The sequence below is a fragment of the Heterodontus francisci genome, chromosome 23 (assembly GCF_036365525.1).
Source record: "Heterodontus francisci isolate sHetFra1 chromosome 23, sHetFra1.hap1, whole genome shotgun sequence".
NCBI classification, from domain to species: domain Eukaryota; kingdom Metazoa; phylum Chordata; class Chondrichthyes; order Heterodontiformes; family Heterodontidae; genus Heterodontus; species Heterodontus francisci.
In genome coordinates, this window is record NC_090393.1 from 68,689,526 (window position 1) to 68,707,762 (window position 18,237).

The 18,237-nt window shown below is 47.4% G+C and overlaps 1 protein-coding gene across 2 annotated transcripts in view; it reads right to left on the reverse strand.

Annotated features, from left to right (window-relative positions):
• Positions 1-752: 752 nt before the first annotated feature.
• LOC137382892 (SWI/SNF-related matrix-associated actin-dependent regulator of chromatin subfamily B member 1-A) overlaps positions 753-18,237 on the reverse strand; it is a 67,126-nt gene continuing 49,641 nt past the window's right edge. For both annotated transcript variants that reach the window (XM_068055465.1, XM_068055463.1), the window contains exons 5-9: positions 17,203-17,330; positions 13,624-13,790; positions 11,342-11,532; positions 4,929-5,060; positions 753-1,591 (exon numbers count right to left, since the gene is read on the reverse strand). In XM_068055465.1, the coding sequence (XP_067911566.1) occupies positions 1,552-1,591; positions 4,929-5,060; positions 11,342-11,532; positions 13,624-13,790; positions 17,203-17,330 (658 nt within the window). In that variant the 3' untranslated portion in view covers positions 753-1,551. The remainder of the gene's footprint in view (positions 1,592-4,928; positions 5,061-11,341; positions 11,533-13,623; positions 13,791-17,202; positions 17,331-18,237) is intronic.

Consider the following 18,237-nt stretch of genomic DNA (forward strand, 5'->3'; position numbering starts at 1 on the left):
ATTGGCTTCCAACTGTAAGCAAGCTGGGTTCTGAATGTCATCAGCAAGTTATAGAGTGGGAAAGGTACTGACCATTACCCTGCACAGCTCAATTCAAGTTTTAGGTCACCCAAAATCTGACCGTAGGGAAGTGCCCCGACTCCAGCAGAAAATCAACAAAGCCCCATGTTAATAAATGTGTATAACCTGAGCCCATGAGTGAAAGACAGGAACTCCCCTATGGCCAAACTTTCATTAAAGACTGACTGAAGCTCGTCGAATCAATTTTGGATAACATTTGAGTTGGAGATCTTCTACGCTGTCGCGAGGTTGCTCAACTTAGCAGAAACATTAGCTTTCACCAGTCACTTCACTGCCTTTAATAAATACAGAAAGTGCTGAAAATACTCAGCAGGTCTGGCAGCATCTGTGGAGAGAGAAAGGAGAGTTAATGTTTCAGGTCAGTGACCTTTCATCAGAACTGTCTTTGGCACCAGAACTGCACGGCCTTTGGCTCTCTCCTGAAACACAAGTATGGCCCGCCACAGTTTGAGGAAAAAACATTCATGACAAAGCTCATTGGTTTCGCAGATACCAGAAGCAGCTTCACCTTCTGAACATCTGTCGACACTGCATCCTCCAACACCAAAGGCACAACTGGACTAGCAGATGTGGTGGGGTGAAGAGGAACAACCAGTACGTACGATTTATCAGTTTCTCTCAAGCAAATGATCACATCAGAAGACATTAAAATGAAAACTGTTACCATATAATTAAAATTAAGAACTTTATTTAAAAACTTCTCAAAGTGCAATGGGCACCTATACAAAAAAAACCGGATTAAGGCAAGACTCCTGTGCACTGACTGCAGGGATTGGAACAGGATATGATCAAGACATCTTATGAGGAGCACTGACACTACTGTACCAGTCTTTATACACAGTGTAGGGGTCTGCGACAAGGCCGCTATGGGGAATGTCTATTGTCTCAGAACTAGCTCTTGCAATGGTTGTTGCAGGAACTTCATCATCTGAACCAGGCTGGAGACCAGGGTGAGCACGGGTTCAGTTACCAGGCTGGAGACCAGGGTGAGCACGGGTTCAGTTACCAGGCTGGAGACCAGGGTGAGCACGGGTTCAGTTACCAGGCTGGAGACCAGGGTGAGCACGGGTTCAGTTACCAGGCTGGAGACCAGGGTGAGCACGGGTTCAGTTACCAGGCTGGAGACCAGGGTGAGCACGGGTTCCGTTACCAGGCTGGAGACCAGGGTGAGCACGGGTTCAGTTACCAGGCTGGAGACCAGGGTGAGCACGGGTTCAGTTACCAGGCTGGAGACCAGGGTGAGCACGGGTTCAGTTACCAGGCTGGAGACCAGGGTGAGCACGGGTTCAGTTACCAGGCTGGAGACCAGGGTGAGCACGGGTTCAGTTACCAGGCTGGAGACCAGGGTGAGCACGGGTTCAGTTACCAGGCTGGAGACCAGGGTGAGCACGGGTTCAGTTACCAGGCTGGAGACCAGGGTGAGCACGGGTTCAGTTACCAGGCTGGAGACCAGGGTGAGCACGGGTTCAGTTACCAGGCTGGAGCTGTGTTTGCGAGACGTCTCATGCGTCTGTAAAACAAAAATAATACCGTAATTATATAGTATTCACAGCACAGAAACAGGACATTTAACCCAACAAGTCTAAGCTGGCGTAAATGCTCCGCACAAGCCTGCTACTCTATTTAGTTAATCCAAGCCCAGTCAATATATCGCTTTATTCCTTTCTCACTCATCTATGCTATTTGCCTAAACCGCTCCATGCGGTAGCAAGTTCCAAATTCTAACGCAACATATGGTTCACCATCAACTCTTAGTGCTTGGCTGCATTCGCACCAGCATTTAACTAACACGGTGACTCCTGACAATACAGAGCATGCACAGAGCGATTGCGAATGTCAGCGCGTGCGAACATTTGCCAGCATCAATGCGTGCAGATGCCACCATGCATTGACGTCCTCACCCCTCAATAGCCACGATTGCTGCCACCATTCCCCTGAACAGCACTCCGCTCCCTCCTGCCATCTCTACTTCAATCGCCACTTTCAATTTCCTGCTCCTGACTACTTGCTGCTCCATCCCACATCGCTGCTTCCCCACCTCAGCCACGCTCTCCCCGCCTCACTGCTGCCTTTCCTCAGCCTCTCGTTCCCACCTCGGCAGTCCGCTACTCGCTCCAGGCCTCGCCACTTTCCCCCTTGGCCGCTCACTCCTGGCCTCACTGCTCCCCCACCCCGGCCAATCGCTCGCTGTTGCGCTGCCCGAAGAAGCAGCGGTGAACGTGCCGCAAAGTGCAAGGAGGGGAGCAAGTGAGCGGCCGGGCTGACGCGGGAGTGAGTGGCCAAGAGGAGGGAAGCGACATAGCCTGGAGCGAGTGGCCGGGGGCGAGAGCTGGGAGCAAGCGGCCAAGGGGAGGAAGTGGCAAGGGTGGGAGTGAGCGGCTGAGGGAAGTGCCAATACTGCGCCACGTAGTGGTTGCGTTGTCAGCAAACGCAGCGTTTAACTACAACCACTCCTGTTCTCCTGACGTCCACATATTCACAGTGCAGTAGGAGTCACTGCATTACTGAGGGAGTGCTGCACTGTCGGAGGTCCTCTCTTTCAGATGTGACCTTTAACTGAGGCCCTGTCTGCCCTCTCAGGTGGCTGTAAAAGACCCCATTGAGCCTCGAGCAGGAGAGTTCTCCCCAGTAACCTGGGCAACATTTGGATGCTGAGAGGATGTTTCCCCTTTTGAGAGAGACTAGAACTAGGGGACACAGTTTATAAATAATGGGTCTCCCATTTAACATGGAGATGAGGAGACATTTTTTTTCCAGAGGGTCACCAGTTTATGGAATTCTCTTGACCAGAGAGCAGTGGAGTCTGGGACATTGAATATTGTTAAGGCTGGGTTAGATAGATTCTTGATTGACAAGGGAGTAAAGGATATTGGGGTTAGACAGGAATTGAAGGCACAATCAGATCAGCCATGATCTTATCAAATGGTGGAGCAGGCCTGAGGGGCCGAATGGCCTACTCCTGCCTCTAATTTGTATGTTTGTTCATATTTATCCCATAACCAACATCACTAAAACAGATTATCTGATCATCGCATTGCTTTTTGTGGGAGCTTGCAGAGTGAAAAATGGCTGCCTTGCTTCCTACATTACAACAGTCATAGAATCATAGATGCCATTCGGCCTATCGAGTCCATGTCGGCTCCCTGCAGAGCAATCCAATTAGTCCCATTCCCCAACTCTATCCCCATAGCCCTTTAAGTTTATTTCCCTTAAGTGCCCATCCTTTTGAAATCATTGTCTCCGCTTCCACCACCCACATTGGCAGTGAATTCCATTACCACTCGCTGTATAAAAAATTTCTTCCTCACATACCCCCTGCATCTTCTGTCCAAAACCTTAAATTTGCATCCCGTAGTCCTTGCACCATCAGCTAGGTTCGGAGAGAAACAGCGGGAGGAGAGGATTTAAAAAGCCTGCCAAAAGCTCAGAAATTCGGAGAGAAAGCAAGAAAAGTGACGTCGGAGTGACATGACAATCAACAGAATGCACGGGGAAATGGAACCCGGCTGGGGTGAGTTTCCTGGTAAGTTTTTAATTTAATCTAAATTAATAAAAATTAAAATTAACGTGAATTTCATAATTTACCATATAAAGAAAGTGAAACCAGCAGGGAACATATTGGTTCAAATTAGGAGCTGGGTAATTAAAAATATTCAGTTGGGGTAGTGTAACAGTAAGTATTGCAATAAGAGCATAAGCACAGAGCAGGACTAGTGGTATTGGTTACAATTGATTGTTTAAAAGGGAAGAGAGGGTTTTTGTTTAGATCATTGATGGGCAGCTGAGACCTGTTGCTTGCAATTCCTGAGCCATGTGGGAACTTCAGGACACTTCATGTATCCTGGGTGACCACGTGTGTAGGAAATGTCTCCAGCTGCTTCAGCTTGAGCTCAGGGTTTCCATGCTTGAGGAGCAGCTGGAATCTTGTGGAGTATTAGGGAGAAGGAGAGTTTCCTGAATCATACATTCCACGAGGTGGTCACCCCACAGGCAGCAGGAGTTCAGGATAGTTGGTAGGTGGCAATCCGGAAGAGTAGGAAGAGGCAGGAAGTGCAGGAGTCTTCAGGGTGCGTGCTGCTCTCAAACTGGTTCTCAGTGTTTGAGACTGCTGAGAGTGACAACACCTTGAAGGAGCGCAGTCCAAATCATGGCACCAATGGGCAAAGGAATGCACACGAGAGAACAGCAAAGAGTAGAAATGCAGTTATTATAGGCGATTCCATCGTCAGGGGAACTGACAGGCATTTCAGTAATCATTATCGTGCATCCCGCATGGTGTGTTGCCTCCCCAGTGCCTGGGTAAAGGACATTACTGAGAGGGTGCAGGATATTCTGCAGTGGAAGGGTGAACCAGACACTGTGCTGCATGTTGGTACCAATGACATAGCAAGGTCAGGTGCTGAGATCCGACGGTCGGATGTTCAGGAACTAGGGAGGAAATTAAAGAGTAGGACCTTGAGGTTAGTAATCTCTGGATTACACCCAGTGCCACATGCTTGTGAGAGTAGAAACAGGAAGATAGGGAGGATCAATGCGTGGCATGAATCATGGTGCAGGAGGGAGGGCTTCACACTCTTGGGGCATTGGGACCTGTTCTGGAGCAGGAGGTATCTACTCAAAGGGACGGGTTGCACCTCAACAGGATTGGGACCAATGCTCTTGCGGGAAGGGCAGGGTTTAAATTAAATTGGCACGGGGATGGGCACCAGCATATAAAAGTGGAAAAGAGGAATAAGGTGTTTAAGGTGAGTGTGTTAGACAGCACTAGAGAAGGGAGTAGTTCTGTATTAGATGGCAGCGGACTGAACAGAACTACGAGGAATGCAAAGACAGGGTTAGGGACGTACCTTGTGTTTCTGTCCTGATCTCGAATCTTCTTCTCCATCTCAGCGTCAGTCAGTGTCTCGAGTAGCGGGCACCACTGGTCAGCATCGCCTGTGTTCCGGATTGCAATCTCCACTGTGGGCAGAGGGTTCTCACTGTCACATAGCAAGAAAGTAAAAACAGGCATTACAATCGCTGGCTGCAGAAAAGCACCAGAACAGCAACCTCCTCCCAGGTAGCTTCGCAGGTAGGTATACTGCACATAATGAATTCCTGTCACTCATGTAGGTGAATGCAGCTGCCATTTTGTGCCCAGTAGGATTCAAAATGTAACCATGACATGAATAACCAATTACTGTGTTTCCAGTGGTGTTGGCTCTGGGACAGTGTAGTCAATGATACTAACAAAGACCTCAGCTTCCATTCCTGGCCTGTGCCGAAGAACTGAGCTCACCCGGTGTGGTACTGAGTCCCACACGGAGCAGGAAGGGCCCAGGATTCCATTCCCAGCCTGTGCTGGTTTTTTCTAGGTTACTGTGGGAAACTGACAAGGCTGGCACCATGATACTGGGTGCAGTTTCATGGTTCCTGTTGGGAGCACACACACTGTCAAAAACACACTGAATTACCAGTCCATAAAATAGCTCCCAGCAACAGTCCAGGGTCGAAAGTATGCATTGGTTTTGATGTTCCAGAATTCCCTAGATTCTAGAACAGTTCTCATGGATTGGAAGATATCAAATGTAACCTCACTGTTCAAAAAAAGAGAGAAAACAGGGACCTATAGGTATGTTAGCCTGACAGCAGTAGCAGAGAAAATGCTACAATCTATTAGGCACATGGCAACAGGGCACTTAGAAAATCATAATATGACTCTTCTGAAAGGGGAGGGTGAACAGCCAGAGGTCGTGGTCCATATTGGTACTAACGACATAGGCAGGAAGAGAGATGAGGTCCTGCAAAGTGAATATAAGGAGTTAGGCAGAAGGTTAAAAAGCAGGACCTCCAGGGTTGTAATCTCAGGATTAATCCCTGTGCCACGTGCTAGTGAGGGTAGGAATAGGAGGATTAGGCAAATGAATGCGTGGCTGAAGAGCTGGTGCAGGCGGCAGGGCTTCAGCTACTTGGATCATTGGGATCTCTTCTGGTGCAGAGGTGACCTGTACAAGAAGGACGGGTTGCATCTAAGCTGGAGGGGGACCTTGCAGGGAGGTTTGCTAGTACTACTCGGGAGGGTTTAAACTAGTCTTGCAGGGGGGTGGGACCCAAAGTAGTAGTCTCTCAGATAAGATAGCTGAGGTTAAAGCAAGCAAGTCCAGTAGGCATCCTGGGCAGGGGCAGGACAGGGAGCGTGGAAGGTCTGGTAGGCGAAACTGCATTTACTTTAATGCAAGAAGCCTTACAGGTAAGGCAGATGAACTCAGAGCATGGATCGGTACATGGGATTGTGATATTATAGTTATTACGGAAACCTGGTTGAGGGATGGGCAGGACTGGCAGCTCAATGTTCCGGGGTACCAATCCTTCCGGTGTGACAGAGGTGGAGGTAAGAGAGGAGGGAGAGTTGCACTATTGATTAGGGAGGACATCACGGCAGTACCTAGAGAGGATTTCCTGGGGGGAATGTCCAGCGAGGCCATATGGGTAGAACTTAGAAATAAGAAAGGGGTGATCACTTTGATGGGAGTATACTATAGGCCCCCCAATAGTCAGAGGAAAGTGGAGGAGCAGATATGTAGGGAAATCACAGATAGGTGTAGGAATTATAGGGTTGTAATAGTAGGTGATTTTAACTTCCCTAATATTGACCGGGACTGCTTTAGTGCTAAGGGATCAGATGGGGAAGAATTTGTTAAGTGTGTCCAGGATACTTTTCTGAAGCAGTATATGGATGGCCCTACTAGTGAAGAGGCTACACTCGACCTCCTGTTAGGAATTGAGGCTGGGCAGGTGGTTGATATCAGTGGGGGAGCACTTTGGGACCAGTGACCATAACTCTATCAGCTTCAAGATAGTTATGGAAAAGGATAGGACTGGTCCTCAGGTTGAAGTCCTAAATTGGGGGAAGGCTAATTTCGATGGCATCAGCCAGGAACTCTCAAAAGTTGAACGGGAGAGACTGTTTACAGGTAAAGGGACGTCTGGCAAGTGGGAGGCTTTTAAAAGTGAGATAGGAAGAGTTCAGGGCCGGCATGTTCCTGTTCGATGGAAGGGCAAGGCTGGCAAGTTTAGGGAACCTTGGTTGACGAGGGATATTGAGGGTCTGGTCAGGACAAAGAAGGAGGCATATGTCAGGTATAGGCAGCTAGGATCGATCGAGTCCCTCGAGAAGTATAGGGGATGTAGGATTACACTTAAGAAGGAAATTAGGAGGGCGAAAAGGGGCCATGAGATTTCCCTGGCAGATAAGATAAAGGAGAATCCAGAAGATTCTATAAGTATATTAAGAGTAAAAGGGTAGCTAGGGAGAGAGTAGGTCCCTTTAACCATCAGTGTGGCAATCTATGTGTGGAGCCACAGGAAATGGGCGAGGTCTTAAATGAATACTTCTCATCCGTAATTACCGTGGGGAAGGTCATGGAAGCTAGTGAGTTCAAGGGAGGGAACACTGATATCCTGGAGCATATCAACATTACAAAGGAGGTGGTGTTGGAGGTTTTGAAGCGCATTAAGGTGGATAAATTCCCAAGGCCTGACCAGGTGTATTCTAGGATGCTATGGGAAGCAAGGGAGGAGATTGCTGGGGCCCTGGCAGAGATTTTTGTATCATCGTTAGCCACGGGTGAGGTACCGGAAGACTGGAGGATAGCTAATGTTGTGCCTTTATTTAAGAAGAGCAGCAGGGATAAGCCAGGGAACTACAGGCCGGTGAACCTTACATCAACGGTGGGAAAGTTATTGGAAGGGATTCTGAGAGACAGGATTTATATGCATCTGGAAAGGCATGGTCTGATTAGGGATAGTCAGCATGGCTTTGTGCGTGGGAAATCATGTCTCACGAATTTGACTGAATTTTCCAAGGAGGTGACCAAGAGGTATTGAGAAGGGCAGGGCGATGGACGTTGTCTACATGGACTTTAGCAAGGCCTTTGACAAGGTCCCGCATGGTAGGCTGGTCCAGAAGGTTCAAACACATGAGATCCAGGGTGAGCTAGCAAATTGGATACAAAATTGGCTTGGTGATAGGAGGCAGAGGGTGGTAGTGGAGGGTTGTTTTTCCGATTGGAGGCCGGTGACCAATGGTGTGCTGCAGGGATCAGTGCTGGGCCCTCTGTTGTTTGTCATATATATTAATGACTTGGATGTGAATGTAAGGGGCATGATTAATAGGTTTGCAGATGACACCAAAAATTGGTGGTATAGTGGACAGTGAAGAAGGTTGTCTAAGGTTACAACAGGATATAGATCAACTGGGAAAGTGGGCAAGGGAGTGATAAATGGAATTTAACGCAGACAAGTGCGAAGTGTTGCATTTTGGGAAGTTAAACCAAGGTAGGACATATACAGTGAATGGCAGGGCCCTGGGGAGTGTTGTTGAGCAGAGACACCTTGGGGTGCAAGTACATCGTTCCCTGAAAAAGTGGCAACACAGGTAGACAGGATGGTGAAGAAGGCGTATGGCATGCTTGCCTTCATCGGCTGAGGCACTGAGTACAAGAGTTGGGACATCATGTTACATAACGTTGGTTAGGCCTCATTTGGAGTACTGTGTGCAGTTCTGGTCGCCGCACTACAGGAAAGATGTGATTAAGCTGGAGAGGGTGCAGAAAAGATTCACAAGGATGTTGCCTGGCTTGGAGGGCTTGAGTTATAAAGAGAGCTGGATAGGCTGGGTCTGTTGACCCCGGAGCGAAGGAGGCTGAGAGGGGATATGATAAAGGTATATAAAATTATGAGGGGCATAGATGGGGTAGATAGCCAGAGTCTGTTTCCCATGGTAGGCGTGACTAAAACTAGAGGGCATAGATTTAAGGTGAGAGGGAGGAGGTTTAAAGGGGATCAAAGGGGTAAATTTTTCACACAAAGAATAGTGGGTATCTGGAATGAGCTGCCTGAGGAGGTGGTGGAGGCAGGAACAGTAGCAACATTTAAGAGGCATCTAGACAGATACTTGAATGAGCAAGGCATAGAGGGATATGGAATTAATGCGGGCAGGTGGGATTAGTATAAATAGGCATTATGGTCGGCATGGACGCGCTGGGCCGAACGGCCTGTTTCTATGCTGTACGACTCTATGACTCAAAAGGGATTTATGAAAGAGACAGCATGTTTGCCAAACCTATTGTAGTTTTTTGAGGTTGTAACCAGCAGGGGAGATAAGGGGGAAAACCAGTAGATATTGTGTATTTGGATTTTTAAAACACATTCAGTAAGTTGCTACACAAAACTAAGGCTCAAGGGATTGGAGATAATATATTAACATGGATTGAGGATTGGTTAATGGGCAGAAGCATAAATAGGAGTCGCCAATACAGCCCCTTAAGTCTGTTCCGCCATTCAATACGATCATGGCTTATCATCTGCCTCAACTCCACTTTCCCGCCTGCTCCCTATATCCCTTGATTCCCTGAGAGATCAAAAATCTCAGCCTTAAATATACTCAACAATGGATCATCTACAATCCTCTGGGGTACAGTATTCCAAAGATTTAAACCCTTTGAGTGAAGAAATTTCCCCTCATCTCAGTCCTAAATGAGTAACCCCTTATCCTAAGACTGAGTCCCAGTGTTCTAGATTCCCCAATGTTGGGAAGCAACTTTTCAGTGTCAACCCTGTCAAGCCCTTTCAGAATCTTTATTCCTACTCTCTGTAGGAATACCATGGGACATGTCTGGGTTGCAGGCTATAACTAGTGGGGGTGACACAAGGATCAGTACTTGGGCCTCAGCTATTTACAATCTATGCTAATGGCTTAGACGAAGAAACCAAATGTAACATATCCAAGTTTGCTTGATACAAAGTTAGATGGGAAAGCAAGCTGTGAGGACAACACAAAGGGATATAGACAGGATAAGTGAGTCAGAAAAAACGTGGCAAATGGAGTCTAATGGAGAAATGTAGTTATTCATTTTGGTGGGAAAATTAGAAAAGCAGAATATTTTTTAAAAATTGGGAGACTAGTAAATGTTGATTTTCAGAGGGTTTTGGATGTCCTTGTACATGAATCACAAAAAGTTAAGATGCAGGTACAGCAAGCAATTTGGAAAGCAAATGGTTTGGTGGCCTTTACTGCTATGGGGTTTGGAGTAAGGAAGTCTTACTGCAATTATACATGGCTTTGGTGAGACCACACCTGCTGTACTGTGGACAGTTTTGGTCTCTTTACCTAAGGAAGGATATATTAGCCTTAAAGTGGATGCAGTGAAGGTTCACTAGATTGATGATAGGATGAGAGGGCTGTCCTTTGAGGACAGTTTTGAAGAATGAGAGGCAATCTCATTAAAACATATAAAATTCTTAAGGTGCTTGATACGGGAATCCCTAAATAAGGTTCACATTCTCAGGATATAGGGTCGGCCATTAGGGACTGAGGAGAAATTCTAAAAAGTTATGAATCTCTGCCCCAGAGCTGTGGATGCTCAATTGAATATATTCAAGACAGATCCATAGATTTTTGGATACGAAGGGGATCAAGCAGATCAGGCAGGAAGGTGGAGTTGAGATAGAAGATCAACGATGATCTTATTAAATAAATGGTGGAGCAGGCTTGATTGGCTACTCTTGCTCCTATTTCTAAATTCTTATGTAAGATCCCATTAGCATAGGCAGGGTCCACAGGTTCCCCACAGCAAGCATGGCAATATGTCAACACTCACAATCCAAACTCAGACATAGCCACAGGGCTGGTGGCACTCTGATGCTGTATCCCAGCCAGGACCCAAAGGCTGCCGGGAGGGGAGGAACCTGTCAAACAGGAAAGAGTTTGAGATTCTCTGAGCGGGCTAATGGGGAAGGGTGAGGGGAAGACAATCGATTGACATGGTCAGGAAATTGGTTAGGAGGTAGGAGACAAAGAGTAGGGATATTAGCAGGATGTGACTACTGATGTCCTTCAGGGATCTGTACAGGATCTCAGCTTTTCACTATATTGATCAATGACCTGGATGAAGGAATGGAGAACTGTATATCCAAGTTTGTTGACGAAGCTAAGTTAGCAGGGTCATTAAGCGGTGTAAATGGAGCAGAAGATGCCAAAAGGACACGGATAGATTAAGTGAATGGGCAAAACTGTGGTAGATGGAGTTCAATGTGGGGGAGTGTGAAATCGGCTACTTTGGGACTTAAAGAAATTGGAGTATTTAAATGGCTAGATGCTAGCAGATATGGAGGTAGAGAGAGATTTAGCAGTCCATGTACAGAGATCACTAAAAACTAGTGGACTGGTACAAAATGCAATGAAAATGTACCAACCTTTGCCAGTTGACTGCAGGCCTACCTGAAAGCATATGTGCGCTGATGCCAGCTCAGCTGGCCCCTGATACTGTAAGCGATGGTGGTGACGAATTCCCCTCCGAGGCCCAACTCGGAGCACAGCTTCAGAGCAAACTTCTCAGGCGAGTTCTCCCTTTCGGACATGTCCCACTCAAACTGATCCACCAGCGAGATGTTTCCCACATGGATGTTCAGCTGCACAAACGCAACACTTCTGTTACTGCCCACATTCACCCAGTCTCCGACTATGTAAATAATCATTGGGGGAGCTTTGCAGGCCGCATGCAGGATGGAGCCTAAGCCCTTCCTACTCTGAGGGCAACAACACCCTCAGAGTCCAGACAGTACATGGCAGCCAGCAATTCAACCACTAGGAGTATCACAGCCAGGTCCCCTGTTCTGGGTCTGCAGCCACATGTGCACTTTCCCATGGGATCAGCACGTGGTGATGATTATCCAGTGACTAGACCCCTAGCGTAGGCGCACTGAGGCCAATGGCAGCACCCAAACCACTTTGCCTTTGCTCCATGACCCTTTGGTCAGCTATGTGGCCTTATCGAATCTACACCTTCTCCTTTGTTATCTCTTGCCCCACTCCCACCTCACTTGCTTATAACCTTTGACATTTCTAATATTTGTCAGTTCCGAAGAAGGGTCACTGACCCGAAACGTTAACTCTGCTTCTCTTTCCACAGATGCTGCCAGACCTGCTGAGTGGTTCCAGCATTTCTTGTTTTTATTACCCAAACCACTTTCCCTGGTCAAGATCGGCAAGCTTAGTGCAAACCTGGAGTCAAACCTGGGATCTTCCCTTTTCTCAGTATTGCAGCAAACAGTGCGGTTACTTATTCGACCACCGGGGAAGCATCAGTGAACATTACATTAAGCCACTTTGGCAGATTCACTGGAAACGGAAGGGGGAAGTGATCCAGTTCTTATCCACTATGGCCCATGTACCTATAATCAAATCGATTTCTCTCCCACTGGAGTTATTCCTCCCCAGATGTTCATGTTAGCAGGTTTTCTGTATTAGCATGCAGCTCGAACTCAACTGGAGGCAGCTCTCACCACAACAATGGGCAGCCTTGGCAAAGAACCAAGATGGGACCACTAGCACTCCCAGCTGTACCGAGGTAGGCGCAGGACTGGATCACCAGCACTCTCAACATTGTGTTATGAGGATTTCCATTTTTTTGTATTAAAACTTGGGATTCTATAATTTTCAAAAACTGAAAAAGGATTTCAGTTACATTGAATCATCTGGATATGGCTGAATTGTGTGTGTGTTTTTTTTAAAAAAAGGTTTGGAACTGAGTTTGACCTGAAAGTAGAATGTAAACATTTACTGGGAAAAAAAATATTTGCAAAGAACTCAACAGGGAGTCGTTTTCTGACCTAAAGGGACAGATATTTACAAGCCAGTGACAAAGGAGTGATTTATGACTTAACATGTGACTTGTTTCTGGGAAATTTCAGTTTCAGTTTTGAACTTTAAAAAGCCAGTGGGTTTGGACAAAAGCAGACAGTTGGAATTTGGTTTGGACCTGCCTGGAGAGGAGAACCTGCCCCCTTCATCTTTGAAAAGGAATCCTGCAGCTCTTGAGAAGAAACCCTGTTTTCAAATGTGGCAGATTCCTATTGCCTCTTGTCTCTGAAGAATCCCTGCATCAAGCTGTATTGTTGCCTCCGGTGTTTTAAGAAATTCTGAATGGTTGCAGAAGTCTTGCATCTTTGAAAAAGGGACTTTGCATCAATGTGTAAGACCTAAGAAGATCCTTGTTGCTGATACCTGATGGAAGACCCAAGTGAAGTCTTCTGTAGTTGAGTTTCTCTGAATGCCTACCCAAACAGACTGTTTATCAACCTCGCCTGGAGACTCCGAGTAGCATCCAACTATTCGAATTTGAGACACCTCGCCAAACCTCAGCCCATCCACCCATTACAGACTCTGCACCAAGTGTCAAATCCAACAGAATTTAAAAATACTCATATCAAACTCCACAGCATCTTCAATTGCTGCTCCATGGTGTTATCTAGCTCCAAAGGAGCCATGAACCATGACAGTCAATATAAGGCAGGCTATTCGACCACAAGGGGATTCCATCACAGCTGAGCCTAATCTCTCTCTCGCCAGACTTTGCAGCAGTAGTGGGAATAAAAGTAATTTGAAGCATCATTCTGCCTGGATTTTTTCCGCTCCCTAGTCCGGGGGACTGAGGCCAAGTACAACACCACGGCCCAGGTCGGGTCTGAGCTCGCACTATGACAGGATTTGAAAGCACTCACCTTAATGATGACTCTCTGATCGGACTGATCCTCTAGAATGCTGTCCGTGGGGTAGGAGTCAATCTGTTGGCGAATTGCTGAGGCAATGGCAGGGACAAAGGTCAAAGGATTCAAATCCAGGTCATCGCACAAAATTTCTGCAAACATCTCTGGGGTCATCAACTTCTCTGCAAAGGTGAGAAGTTGGTTGTGAACAGAAAACATGCTAAATAACATCAGGCAGCAACACACTGAACAAGCAGACCTGCACACTAACTCACTCAGCCTCACTGAACAAGCAGGCCTGCACACTAACTCACTCAGCCTCACTGAACAAGCAGACCTGCACACTAACTCACTCAGCCTCACTGAACAAGCAGACCTGCACACTAACTCACTCAACCTCACTGAACAGGCAAGTCCGTGCACTAACTCACTCAGCCTCACTGAACAAGCAGACCTGCACACTAACTCACTCAGCCTCACTGAACAAGCAGACCTGCACACTAACTCACTCAGCCTCACTGAACAAGCAGACCTGCACACTAACTCACTCAGCCTCACTGAACAAGCAGACCTGCACACTAACTCACTAAGCCTCACTGAACAAGCAGGCCTGCACACTAACTCACTCAGCCTCACTGAACAAGCAGACCTGCACACTAACTCACTCGGCCTCACTGAACAGGCAAGTCCGTGCACTAACTCACTCAGCCTCACTGAACAAGCAGACCTGCACACTAACTCACTCAGCCTCACTGAACAAGCAGACCTGCACACTAACTCACTCAGCCTCACTGAACAAGCAGACCTGCACACTAACTCACTCAGCCTCACTGAACAAGCAGACCTGCACACTAACTCACTCGGCCTCACTGAACAGGCAAGTCTGTGCACTAACTCACTCAGCCTCACTGAACAAGCAGACCTGCACACTAACTCACTCAACCTCACTGAACAGGCAAGTCTGTGCACTAACTCAATCAGCCTCACTGAACAAGCAGACCTGCACACTAACTCACTCAACCTCACTGAACAGGCAAGTCTGTGCACTAACTCACTCAGCCTCACTGAACAAGCAGGCCTGCACACTAACTCACTCAGCCTCACTGAACAAGCAGACCTGCACACTAACTCACTCAGCCTCACTGAACAAGCAGGCCTGTGCACTAACTCACTCAGCCTCACTGAACAAGCAGGCCTGTGCACTAACTCACTCAGCCTCACTGAACAAGCAGGCCTGTGCACTAACTCACTCGGCCTCACTGAACAAGCAGGCCTGTGCACTAACTCACTCGGCCTCACTGAACAAGCAGGCCTGTGCACTAACTCACTCGGCCTCACTGAACAAGCAGGCCTGTGCACTAACTCACTCGGCCTCACTGAACAAGCAGGCCTGTGCACTAACTCACTCGGCCTCACTGAACAAGCAGGCCTGTGCACTAACTCACTCGGCCTCACTGAACAAGCAGGCCTGTGCACTAACTCACTCGGCCTCACTGAACAAGCAGGCCTGCGCACTAACTCACTCAGCCTCACTGAACAAGCAGGCCTGTGCACTAACTTACTCGGCCTCACTGAACAAGCAGGCCTGTGCACTAACTCACTCGGCCTCACTGAACAAGCAGGCCTGTGCACTAACTCACTCAACCTCAGTGAACAAGCAGGCCTGTGCACTAACTCACTCGGCCTCACTGAACAAGCAGGCCTGTGCACTAACTCACTCGGCCTCACTGAACAAGCAGGCCTGTGCACTAACTCACTCGGCCTCACTGAACAAGCAGGCCTGCACACTAACTCACTCAGCCTCACTGAACAAGCAGACCTGCACACTAACTCACTCAGCCTCACTGAACAAGCAGACCTGCACACTAACTCACTCAACCTCACTGAACAAGCAGACCTGCACACTAACTCACTCAGCCTCACTGAACAGGCAGGCCTGTGCACTAACTCACTCAACCTCAGTGAACAAGCAGACCTGCACACTAACTCACTCAACCTCACTGAACAAGCAGACCTGCACACTAACTCACTCAACCTCAGTGAACAAGCAGACCTGCACACTAACTCACTCAGCCTCACTGAATAAGCAGGCCTGTGCACTAACTCACTCGGCCTCACTGAACAAGCAGGCCTGTGCACTAACTCACTCAACCTCAGTGAACAAGCAGACCTGCACACTAACTCACTCAACCTCACTGAACAAGCAGACCTGCACACTAACTCACTCAGCCTCACTGAACAGGCAGGCCTGTGCACTAACTCACTCAACCTCAGTGAACAAGCAGACCTGCACACTAACTCACTCAGCCTCACTGAATAAGCAGGCCTGTGCACTAACTCACTCAGCCTCACTGAACAAGCAGGCTTGTGCACTAACTCACTCAGCCTCACTGAACAAGCAGACCTGCACACTAACTCACTCGGCCTCACTGAACAAGCAGACCTGCACACTAACTCACTCGGCCTCACTGAACAAGCAGACCTGCACACTAACTCACTCAGCCTCACTGACACTCTGCTCACAAGCCTAAGGACAGGTGTAGGTGTTAAGGTATCAGCTGTGGCTCAGTGGGCAACATTCTCACCTCTAGTTCAGAAGGTCCAGAGACCAATAGGGTAGATACAGAGAATGCATTGTATTGGGTTCTCATACCCAGCCTTCTGTCAGCAGTCTGCCTGTCCCTGAGGTTCCTTCACCTACACAGGAGAAGCCACAACATCCCCAGTACCTGGTTAATCTGCATGTTCAAACCCAGGATTGTTTACCAGGATGATTAACTGCTTGATCCAGGGACTCAAATTAGGGGTTTTACAAAGGGGATGACGCAAGGGAGAGACAGTGACGCAGTAGTAATGTCACTGGACTGGTAATCCAGATGCCCAGGGGACAAGGGTTCAAATCCCACCCACGGCAGCTGGTGGAATTTAAAATCAATTAATTAATAAATTCAAGTAATTAATAAAAAAAATCTGGAATTGAAAGTAAGTATCAGTAACTACCATTGATTGTCACAAAAACCCATCGCGTTCACTAATGTCCGTTAGGGAAGGAAATGTGCTGTCCTTACCTGGTCAAATGCTGGCCTTGCCAGTAACGCCCACATTCCATGAAAGAATCAAAAAAGTTTTTTTAATATAAAAACACAGCACGTTATGATGACCTGGATTGCGCTTCCTGAAAGGGCATTGGAAGCAGATTCAATAGTAACTTTCAAAGGGGAATTGGATAAGTACTTGCAGAGCTGGGGATTAGGACGAATAGGACAGCTCTTTCAAAGAGAAAGCACCAGTATGATGGCCTGGGGCCTCTGTGCTGTGTCATTCCATGATTCTATGGCTGCCCTGACAGTTTATGAATGGGAGGACACGGGTGAACAAGGGCCTCTCTCACGTGCGAACACGTCCACTATTCACCTGACAGCTTGGTCCTGGATTAAGCATGTGGACTGAAAGAAGTCCTTCTGCTGGTTGCCTTGGAGTTCAGAAGCCTGAAGCAGAATGATTCAGATGTGTCCTGGATCATACTTAAGCTGCACTAATGGATGGCTTCCCAGTGAAGGAGTGACAGCAAGTATTTCCATTGCTGCTGCTTACCGTTCATGTTCCACGTGAAGGCGTCCCTCAGTTTCTGTCCGTCTATCTCCATGTCGAGGCGGATAGGAACCAGCACCTCAGCCTGAGAGGCATTTTCATGGATCACTGCTGGGTCATGGTCATCAAAGCTAGGAAAAAAAAAGAGGGAGAGTAGCAAAGGTCTCATTTAAAGCACACCAACACCTACATTCTATAATAGCACCGTGTACCTGCACATTGTTCAATCAATGCTTAATTTAAATTACATCACAACACAGGTCACTGCTAAATAAAATGAAACTAATGAACAGTAATCTTTCAGGAAATACTCAGCAAGTATAGCAGCATTTGTGAAGAGAGAAATAGAGTTAACATTTCAGGTCAACTACCTTTCATCAGAACTGGCAGACTAGAGATCTAACAGGTTTTTAGAAAGGGAAGGGGATGGCGGGGGGGAAAGACAAAAACAGTCTGATAGGGTAGAAGGCAGGAGAGATTGAATGACAACAGGGATGATGATGGAAAGCAAAAGAAGATGGCAATGGGACAAGTAAAGAAACAGAAGATGTGTCAAGAGGCGGTGAAAATAGGAATAGCAGAATCATACCAGCAGCTGCTGTCAGAAAAAAGTTGGGCAGAGATTATCTGAAATTGTTGAACTCAAGGTAGAGTCTGGAAGGTTGGAAAGTGCCTAATCGAAAGATGAGGTTCTGTCCCTTGAACTTACATTGAACTTCATTGGAACAGTATAGGAGGCCGGGAACAAAACGACAGGTGACCGGAAGCTTGGGGTCACACTTGCGAACTGAATGGAGGATTTCCACAAAGTGATCATCCAATCTGCGTTTAGTCTCCCTAGTGTAGAGCAGCCTGCATCGTAAGCAGCAAATACAGTACACTAAATTGAAGTACAAGTTTCACTGTTTCATCTGGAAGGAGTGATTAGTGGCCTGGACAATGGAAAGGGAGGAGGTTAAAAGGCAGATGTTGCAACCCTGCACTTGCATGGGAAGGGATTGTGGGAAGGGGAGGTGGTGATTACTGATTGGATAAGGA